At 45.4% G+C, this 10,098-nt stretch overlaps 2 protein-coding genes across 6 annotated transcripts; one reads left to right on the forward strand and one right to left on the reverse strand.

The window, feature by feature from the left end:
- Nucleotides 1-1,737: 1,737 nt before the first annotated feature.
- Nucleotides 1,738-7,282, reverse strand: ZC2HC1C (zinc finger C2HC-type containing 1C). 3 transcript variants are annotated; one of them, XM_082233340.1, is made up of 4 exons: nt 7,132-7,282; nt 6,529-6,614; nt 4,119-5,406; nt 1,738-3,101 (listed from the first exon to the last, which is right to left on the reverse strand). In XM_082233340.1, exons 3-4 carry the CDS (start codon nt 5,385-5,387, stop codon nt 2,796-2,798), a joined length of 1,575 nt encoding a protein of 524 aa, XP_082089466.1. In that variant the 5' UTR covers nt 5,388-5,406; nt 6,529-6,614; nt 7,132-7,282; the 3' UTR covers nt 1,738-2,795. The 3 variants fall into 3 exon arrangements, with proteins under 3 accessions (XP_082089466.1, XP_082089468.1, XP_082089467.1); XM_082233342.1 differs by lacking the exon at nt 6,529-6,614 and having other exon boundaries at nt 7,132-7,245; XM_082233341.1 differs by lacking the exon at nt 7,132-7,282 and having other exon boundaries at nt 6,529-6,628.
- A 98-nt stretch (nt 7,283-7,380) lies between these two features.
- Nucleotides 7,381-9,784, forward strand: ACYP1 (acylphosphatase 1). 3 transcript variants are annotated; one of them, XM_082234425.1, is made up of 3 exons: nt 7,381-7,486; nt 7,940-8,035; nt 9,348-9,784. In XM_082234425.1, exons 1-3 carry the CDS (start codon nt 7,484-7,486, stop codon nt 9,561-9,563), a joined length of 315 nt encoding a protein of 104 aa, XP_082090551.1. In that variant the 5' UTR covers nt 7,381-7,483; the 3' UTR covers nt 9,564-9,784. The 3 variants fall into 3 exon arrangements, with proteins under 3 accessions (XP_082090551.1, XP_082090552.1, XP_082090550.1); XM_082234426.1 differs by lacking the exon at nt 7,381-7,486 and adding an exon at nt 7,493-7,637; XM_082234424.1 differs by lacking the exon at nt 7,381-7,486 and having other exon boundaries at nt 7,681-8,035.
- The last annotated feature ends 314 nt before the right edge of the window (nt 9,785-10,098 follow it).

A 10,098-nucleotide genomic window follows, 5' to 3' on the forward strand; every position in this document is an offset into this window, starting at 1 on the left:
TCTTATCTTACTTAAATGGAACAAACTCTTTTTCCCCATTACTTGGTTGTACACTTGCAGTCATCAGAAATGTTAGGATGGATGTCTTGCGCTTTCAGTGACAGAGTTTGCCTCTAGTTTTTTTTGAGGCGCCCCCCTCCCGCAAGGCACATCTTAAAATCTCTACAACTTTGGCTCTACAGAATTAACTATCATCACTCATATTTTTCGTCATGTAAATTTCGTTAGCAATATCAGCTTTATTTGCCATCAGTAACCAGTGCACTAAGAAGACAGGGGTAGCACACACTGGTTAGAAATGTGATAAATAACTTGCTGTTGAGAGGTGGATATGTATCTTTGAGTCTGGAACAACTAATAGAGATGAGGATTCCCCGTTTTCTTAAGAGTACTGTATCTGGGAAAAGCAGAGGACCCATATCTCTGGGTTTTTTTTAAGGTAATTAGGAGAGCAGGTATAGCAGATATTTGTTACTGGAGATGTGCCCTCCTAGAATTTGCAGTGCTGTGAAGTGTTCCCATATGCTGACTGTCATTCTTGGGGACAATGGTCTGTTATTTAGAAATGATTAAAAATTAAGCAGCCCATCAGCATAGCACTCCCTCACTGTTAAACCCACATAGCAGGTTGAAGGGCTGTGCTGAGAGAGAGTTGCTTACAGAAGCTCTGCAATACAGTCCCCCTATTAATATTGCACATCAGAGGTGGTGCTGATGTTGGTGTGGATTCCCAGTCAAAAAACTGCATACCTCACAGATGGTAGCAAAAATCAATCTACTTAAATTGCCTCCTCAGACCTCTGGTGCCAAATCAAGGCTCAAGTGTATTCAGAAACTTTATACGCAACTGATTTGCGTATGGACTCAATGCATTTTTTTAAATGTTCAAAAACTATATATATATTGCATATGAAGTAAGACCCAAATAAGAGTAGAGCCATCTCTCTCTTCTATGGTTTTGGCATCTTCCTTAGCCACACATAGTACACTGCAAGGTTTTTGGGGTGGGGGGTGTCTGCTTGTTTTTAACTCCTTTGAAACAATCTGAATCTTTCCAAGTGCATATTTCTTGCTGTTCTGCATACAGTGCAAACTATTTTGTTGAAGAGATATTCTCTAAATGGTTGTGACTCAAGGAAAATGGGTTCTGGATTTTTCTTTAATTCCTCTTGAAGGGATTTTAAAATTTCCTTTAGCTGGTACAGGAGAACCACTGAAAACCAGCCCCTCTGCTTTGACAACATCACCCTTGAAAGCATGCAGAAAGCAAACAAGGGGAGCTGGCAATAGCCATGTGTGCAATGGAGAAAACCAGTCTGTCCTCAACAATTTTTTTTTACTTTGTTAGTAACAGAAATGTGGAGTGAGTTTTGATAATTGTTTCATATTCCCGTTATAGTAGTTCCTACAGTGGGGATACTCTCCTGAATTCCATGTCCTACTTTTTTACACAGTTAAACACATCACTACTCTTTGCTGCTCTTTTTTATGACCAGCGATATGAAAAGGGTTTATGCACACCACTGGTTTTGTCCTTACAGTCTCTAAAGCTGTATCAGTATTTCTCACAAGTGAACCAACACTTGCATTTTGAAGCTTTTGGACATCCGTAGCAATGCTTATGAACCACATAATCTGTTGAAGTATTGCATTGCATAAAATAAAGCTGGTATCTGTGAAGAAGCTGGGATGGAAGCAATACATTCCCACGTTCAATGATTACATTTCCCCCCCATGTTTTCCAAGTTGCCACTTTCCACGTATTTTATTACAGATTTGAGTTTGTCACTGGGAGACAATGAATGCATACACCACCCTGCTTTTAATGCACTTGTTCCCCTTGCTTGCCAAACACTCTCTCTAGTTGGTGAGCCCCCAAAATGTCTCAGCCACTAACCTGACACCAAAGATATGGCTAGTCCAATTGCCTACCTCCTGAATAACTAACTAGTTTTCCTTCCCCGCTGCCCGAGCTTATGACTGCATAAAGAGGTAGGATTCAGTGGCAAAATTATGCTAAAGTAATCAATCCATTTTACAATCGCCATCCTCATATTCCCCATAGCCATTCTTTTTTAGCTTTAGAGAAATTTGGACAGACCAGGTTTCTGTTTGCCAGTATTTGTAGATGGGCAAGAAAACTTAATGGCCAGATGAGATGGATAGCATGCAATATATCCAAGTAGGTATCGCCCCTTCCCAGCAGTTATATTAGTAATACAGTTCTATAGTTTGAGTTTTACGTAATGCTGAGCATCTGGGTAGTTTAAGACCTTCATTTCAGTTATGGGAGCTCAGAATTCTCTGTTCTTGTATGAACATGTAAACCAAGAATGGTAGTCCACTTAGCAGATGCCTCACAAAGTTGAAGACTACCTCAAGACAGGTAAGAGTTCCTTCTGATAATTCTCAGTAGTATCTTTCTAGCACATAATCCCATATCCTAGGAGGCAGACAGAAATCCTAATGTTCCTGACAAATGTGCATGGGTTCTGTGAAGAACTGCACGGGGAAGGGAATGAGGAACAGCCAACAGCAGCAACACAGATGTGAGAGCACTATCTTAGGTCTAACTATTTTACGAAGCACTGGACCTTAATATGCAATACATGGGGTTTAATAATCTGTTCATGGTTTGTGGGCTTCTCACTGATTTCACACCTTTGTATTTTATATATAAAATGAAACTGCAGCACTGGGAATGCTGTCTGCTACTCTGTGCTATCAAACAAGGAAATGGCAGGGAGCCTCAATGTGATGATTCCAGTTGCAGATCTCACTTTGGCCCACTACTATCAGCGCTTCTTTTGCTGTGGCGGTGGGGGTCTGTTCTTAATGTTCTTGCACTTGGGAATGTGTCTCTCAGCCACCTTAGGTGCAAACTGACGGGTGCAATAAGGGCATAACTTGTAGTCTGGGTTCTCCATAGCAGGGGCTGGGGGGAGGTCTGATGCCTTCCCTCCTTTGGAGATTACTCGTTGCAGCTCACGAGCCCTACGCAATGTCTTGATGAACGATTCGTGCTTCTGTCTCCAGTTGCTTTGCTTAGATATCTCACTGTTTTGCTTGGAAGCCTCAAAATTTTGTCTGGAATTCTTTTTCTGTAGTGAGAAGGGGGAAAGGGAGAAACTATTAGTACAACCTGTTAGCTCACACTCTGATATTTCCTGCCACTGTTTTTGTTCTGGACACAGTTTAGTTATCATATACCAGATAGCAGGACATTTCTAATGTAACAAGTTCTTGGTCCCTATAAGGCAAATGGAACTACATAGCATATGTGAAGACCAAAGTTCTGCTAGGTGGACAGAACACGTGATGCTTTTAAAAAGTCATATCACTAACTCACAGATCCACTGCAGAATGATATCACTAGATTTTCTACCAAAATCATTGCCACTACTCAGATCATCTGAACATTGTAACTGGAATGCAGATGAAATCTCTTAAACTGGGGTAAAATTACCAGAGTTAATCTGATGATGAAATTGAACAGACCCTCTAAAATAGAAGGACTTTAATGCCACTGGACTGTTCCATACTTTTAAATATGAGTACTTTCTTCATTCTTAATTCCAGAGGATCGTTCTAAGCCTGATCTTAATCTTACCATGCAGCTGTGACATTTGTAGGTTAGTTATGAGTGACTTGACTTGTTACATAAAATTAATTTGATAATTTTGAAAATTTGTTTTCACATCCTCAACATCTCATTTTTGTATGATGAAAGAAGGTAAAATAGTTAGCATTCTCCCTGCTAAGTCTTGGTGTATTTAACTAAACATTTACCAGGACTTCAACCTACTTATTGGGCTCTTGTCTGGTCTAATTTTAGCAGTCACCCTACCCATGGCTGAATTGAAGTAAATGAATGGAAATTAGAGGGATATTAGGGATCATCAAGATTTATTAGGAATTCCACATGATTTGAAAGGAACTCCAAGCATTAAAGAATGACCATCATCCCAGACCAAAGTGGAAACCAGAGAATGATGGCAAATGATGCTGGTACATCATTAAAGCTAAAAAGAACCCAGGCTGATCAGTGACTGTCTAAAAGTTCCAAACAGACCCAAAGGAACAGCAGGGTATGCATAACAAGTAAGTAAATGTATTACCTGAGAGGTGTCTGTACCCTTCAATAGATAATAGGTCTCTAATTCGGTGCCTTTTGCTCTAGCCTTGCTTGAATCAAACACTTTTCTCTTGGAGCCATGATTCTTCCTGCAGATGCTTATGTGCTTCTCCAACCTGGAGCAATAAAGCTTTCGCCCACAGAAATTGCACTCTCCCCAATCCTCTACACTGCTTGGAGCCTCTGTATATGAGGGTTCTGCTGCCACACAGTCAACCTGTCCCAACGAGGCTGCTGCAGAAGGAGCCTGGTCACGCATAGAAGCCAGTTCTGGGCTAGAAGTGGCTGAAATCTGGGATACATTCTCTCGAATTTTACTGTTGCTAGCCACCAATCTTTGCTTTTTTAGCTTTTCCATGTGGAGTGCCTGGGGAGGCAGGGCAGTCCCCACTGAGACAGCAGGGCTGTCTGGAATATGTACCTTTTGACAGTCACGCGTTTGAACTATAGACCTGGAAACATGGCCCTGAGTAATACCTGCTGCTTTCCTCTCAGGCATACATAGTCCTCCCCGCTGCCGTCTTCCTTCTGCTTCTGCCTGCTGCCTCTCCCACTGGATTCTTCGAAGCTCTTCTTCCGTTCTCCTCAGCTTCTCCCTGAGCAGGGCCTCCTTTCGCTGGATCTCCTCCTCTAAGCTCCGCCCAGCAGCCTCCAGTTTTTGAATGTAGCCCGACTCTGCCCTACGTGAATGAGAAGCTGCTCTCTTGGATTGCTCTACAGAAAAAGGAGAAGGCCCTCTAACATGATGAGTCTTGACTGCATGTGACCTTCCTTTTTTCTCTGAGCTAGGGCTAATGGGAGGAGTCTTTCTAGCTGGTGGGCTCCCAACTTGCCAAGAACTGGGCAGGTGAACATTCCCAGCTGTATGGGGAAAGACTGGTTTTAGAGGGTATGACCTGTCCACACCTTCTCTCCGTTTGGTTCTCCAGTGGGAGGGCAGACTGTTGGCCTGGCCCTTGAAGTACCAATTGCGTGGGCCAGCAGAATAGAAACCTGCCTTCTCCAAGATCAGTTGACTAGTTTCTGTAGGCTGAGAACAAGAAGAGCTCCGCCCTTTTTGGATATGAAGATCTGCCAGCTTCTTATCTTTGTTGCACAAGAATTGCTGCTGGATATTACTCCTCAAGTGTTCTAGCTGGACCTGCTCTTTAAGAGCCTCAGGGTGGCATCTTTCCTGGCTTGTTGCAGGAAGGCTGGAGTTGGCCGCCATTGGATCCATATGTGAACACACAGCCAGCTGCAAATGAGCCATTCAGCATTTCCAGTAAAGCCTGGGGGAATGCAACAAGTTACATACATGCTATGATCGGGGCCCTCATGCTAGAATCCCTTTCCCTTACTATAATAGGGGAAAGCAAGTACACATCAGCTCTAGGGGGCCTTTATAGATATATAAAGGGGGGCCTTGCCTTTCAGTGATGGAAACGGCACTGGCATATGGGGAGGATGACAGAATATTGCATGAGGGCCTGACATTGTATCAGCACAATATCCAGAATCCTTAAATCTGTGCAAATGTAAGTGCACCAGGCAAATTTGGGGACCCTATGCCATTAGAAATTTCTGTGTTGGCCTAAGGGAGCAGAAATGGTGTAGAAAAAGGGACAAGAAGTCAACAGTGTATCAAGTATTCCAGTCCTTTCCTTTCCTCTCTTAAAATGGACTGGCAGAGGGAGGGATCAAACCATTATATCTGCACAGAAAGCCTTTTACAAAGACTTTAATAAATGGGGGGGGGATTCATAACTTGATGCAATCCATCCTCCCTACTTCAAATGGTGAGGGTACCTAGAAGAGAGCCTCCAAAGAGGATAAGCACAGGAAAGCTGACATGCTAGCAAGTTTTCCTTCAGGTACCTGGGTATCAAGCCATTTAAAGATAAGTACCAGCACTCAGAAATTGATGAGCAGCCAGTGAAGTTTTAAAATACACTTGAAATATGTTCAAAATGATCAGAAAGTATGCTGAACCAACTGAAATTACCAGTACTCAAAAGTACCTCACATGCAATGTATCGTATCCATCAACCCTAGATTATATCAGGGTATGGACAACTGTGATCAAGCTATCTGTTCAACTGGTGCACCAACCTAAGCTTATGAAAGGTTTTGACTACCAAAGGCAGCAGACTAAATAAAATGGATAAATTTCTATATATAGCATCCAGCTGACAGTATACGTATAGCATCTAGAATACAGGATATTTAACTAGATATACTATTGCTCTCATTCACTTTGACAGTTCTTATGTAATAGAAGAGAGTAACATAGTGTACACCTAAGGCAGTGTTTAGGGTCAGTGAAGCTACTGACCCTAATGGAATCAGCAAAATTCCTAATAATGGGAAGGTGGCCTGACAGGTGTTTGATAGCTCATTACAGGTACACTAACCTTAATGTAACTGAACAGTACAATAGAAGCTTCATCAGATGTTGGCAAGTGATGGGCCTCAATTTCAGAAAGCTGATGCAAGATACCTGCCAAAATAATGCTTTTAAATCATGGTAGCTATTCCTATGGGAAACCAATAGAGGTTGCATCCTCAAGTCAAGGGTGGGGAACCAACGGCCCCCCAGATGTTGCACTCCAGCCTCCATCATCCCTGACTATCCCCTTGCCTATCCTGACTAAGGCTGACAGGTGTTGGAGACCAACAATTTGTGTCTGGCCACAGCCCCCCCACCCCTTATTCTTCAACAAGACTGCCAGTTAGGTGCAGAATTAAAAGATTTCAACCCAGCGTCCTGTTACCGCTCGCTCCAAGCGACTGCCCGGTCAGTTCTACGCGGGGCAACAGGAGCCAAGCAAACATCTTCCACCGAGAAATGGGATGAAGCCAAGAGGGGACACCCACACCCACCTGTTCAGTCTCCACTGGTAACTTGGACCCCCGCGCTCCGCAAGGCCTGCCTGCTCGCCCGCCCTCGCAGAGCATGTCTGGCTGCTCCAGACACTCGTCCCCAGCCCCTCAAGCCAAGCCAAGCCTATTCTCACCTGCCTCTTCTTACCGCAGCCTCCGATCCTCAGGGCAGCTGTTTACCACCGTTGCTTAGCAACGAGCGCCCGCGTGCTACATCCGGTTCCGTCATCCCCGCTTCCTGTCTGCATCTTTAGGGTCTGCATATCTCTGTGCGTTGACTTATTTTTATTTATTTTTAAGGGAAATGGTCGTCTCCTCTCTATGGTTCGAGCTTATTTGCCGTTCCAGCGTGAAAAGGGCCGGTGAGGCAGCGGGGGGAGGGGAAGGATTAGAGAAAGAGACGTCGGGTCTCGTTCCTTGACGACCGTCTCCACTTCCGCTCCATCTTCTGGGGCCCTTCTAGTCACCTGGGCCCAGAGCAGCTCCATGGTAAGGCGAGCCGTTAGTGGCGGTTGGTGCCGCCCAGGTGCCCCTGGCTCCTGAGTGGGAGCTCGGAGACCGGCTCCGCTGCTTGGCGACGAGCCTGGCGGGAGCTTCGCGCGGTTAGATATAACACGCCGAGAGGCTCCTGAACCGGCAGGTCTCTCCTTCCCTCTTCTGTAACCAAATGACGGGCGGCGCCCTGACCCCGCCGCGCCCCTTCGCCCTCTGCCCTCCCTAATATGGGGCCGCACGCGGGGCTGGCGCCGAGTGGGAGGCGGACCTCTCTCCCTGGGAGAGTCGCTGGGCCAAGTAGGCGCCGCTGCCACAACCATGGCTCCTTCGTCGGAGGCCGCGGAGATTACCGTCGTCTTCTCCCAGCATTTGCAGGGGTGGGCAATATGGGACCCTGACCCTCGGCGGCTCCTTCTCTGCCTAATCGCGTTTCTGCTTTTGGTCCAGGCGCCGGCGGCCATGGCGGAGGGAGACGGCCTCATTTCAGTGGACTACGAAGTGTTCGGGAAAGTCCAAGGGGTGTTTTTCCGCAAAAACACACAGGTGGGTGTGCTCTAGGCTGAGGTTTCCCTGGGGTAGGCGAAGGGAAGGTGGTGTGTGACTTTTCCGGTCGCCTCCCCAGCGCGCCCACACAGGCATTGGGGGGGGGGGGAGCGTGAGCATTACGAGCGCTTTAGAAGCTTTGCTTGGGCAGCTGAGCAACTTACGTTGTGTATACACTCCCGCATCCAGTGCATACCTACTGCCTCTTTGAGATACATACACTACTTGGCCACAACTGTATCTATCTCTAGCTGTGTTTTAAACTGGCTATGTGGACACAGCCTTGAGCTACAGTCCTCTCTCCAGTCCATTTATTTAAGAGTAAACCACGCTGATCCTCAATTTGTATTGTCAAAAGGTCTGGATTTTAAAGGTAAAGGGACCCCTGACCATTAGGTCCAGTCGTGGCCGACTCTGGGGTTGCAGCGCTCATCTCGCTTTATTGGCCGAGGGAGCCGACGTACAGCTTCTGGGTCATGTGGCCAGCAGGACTAAGCCGCTTCTGGCGAACCAGAGCAACACACGGAAACACCGTTTACCTTCCTGCTAGATCAGTACCTATTTATCTACCTGCACTTTGAAGTGCTTTCGAACTGCTAGGTTGGCAGGAGCTGGGACCGAGCAATGGGAGCTCACCCCATTGCGGGGATTCGAACCGCCGACCTTCTGATCAGCAAGTCCTAGGCTCTGTGGTTTAACCCACAGCGCCACCCACGTCCCCTGGATTTTAAACAGTGGCTATTTCTTTCTTCTTTGGCATTGGTTGCTATGCAAATATATTCTGTAGTTTCTTTTCTATTCAGACTAATTACAGTGTGTGTGTGTGTGTGTGTGTGTGTGTGTGTTTGTGTTTGTGTGTTTGTCTGTCTGCATATATATGTTGACAACGGAATGCTGCTCCAGAGGTGAAGCCAAACTGCTGAAGAATTACAGTGCCTCCTGTGGCAGCAGAGACCAGTAACTCTGAACTGCTGCCTCCTGTGTTGTTTTTGCTGTGTTAGCAGCACTGAAGTGACCTCCCTGGGGCGCAAGCCTGGGCAGTGTATATGGAGGTCCTGGGCTGCCTAGACAAAAAGACACTCCTTTTGGCCTTGTTGATGTGGTCTAAAGGAAAGGAAAGCAATATGTTTCGCACCAACATGGCTGCCGGAAGGAGCGTACAAGGCGCCATCCGACTGTCTTAGGGACTCCACTCTGGATTTGTATACTGTATACTCCTTAGCCTTTCCTTCTCTCAAATATGTCCCACAAGGCAGCGTATTATTATTTCTTTTTCCAGCATATCAATTGCATCTTTATATATATTTTTTAGACGGAAGGAAAGAAGTTGGGTGTCGTTGGCTGGGTGCAGAATACTGACTATGGCACTGTGCAAGGCCAAATCCAAGGTCCTACTGTCAAGGTGCGACAACTTCAAGAATGGCTTCAGAAGACAGGAAGCCCCAAGTCCCGCATCGACAGAGCTGAATTCCGCAATGAGAAGAAGATTGCTCGTTTAGAGCATAGTGACTTTTCTATTGTCAAATAATAGTGCCCCAGGGGGGAAAGCACTATATTTATAGTAAGAGCAATAAGCTCATTAGGAAGAAAGCGCTCCCTTTAGTTTTTATATTAATTGTTTATGTGCAGATTTATTCACTTTTAACTATATATTTAAATTATTTATTTACATTGTCATTACATTGGTTACACTGAATGTTCTTAGAACTTGATGTGTTAAGAGTTGTTAATAAAGTGTATGCTTAGGTTTGTTTATTATTTATTTATTTAACATCACCCCCTGGAGGTGCACTCCATTGTCTTTTGAGACAGGCAGATGCCAAAAAAAGTTTAGAGCATTTGTACCCTGCTCTTAAATCAACAAGGCTCCCAGAGTGGCTTTACATACAATCAATTAAAACAAGGCAGTCCCTGTCCACAGGCTTACAACAATGGCAGACTTTGGTCTTTAAAATGTCAGTGGCACTCTATGCAAGGCCAAAATCTGGCACCCCCTCAGCCTCTCACCTTTGGTTCTGCTCAATTCACTACATTATAGTTTCAAAGCCCTGCAGCGCCCTCCA

Source organism: Podarcis vaucheri, assembly GCF_965113315.1.
Source record: "Podarcis vaucheri genome assembly, chromosome: 1".
NCBI classification, from domain to species: Eukaryota; Metazoa; Chordata; class Lepidosauria; order Squamata; family Lacertidae; genus Podarcis; species Podarcis vaucheri.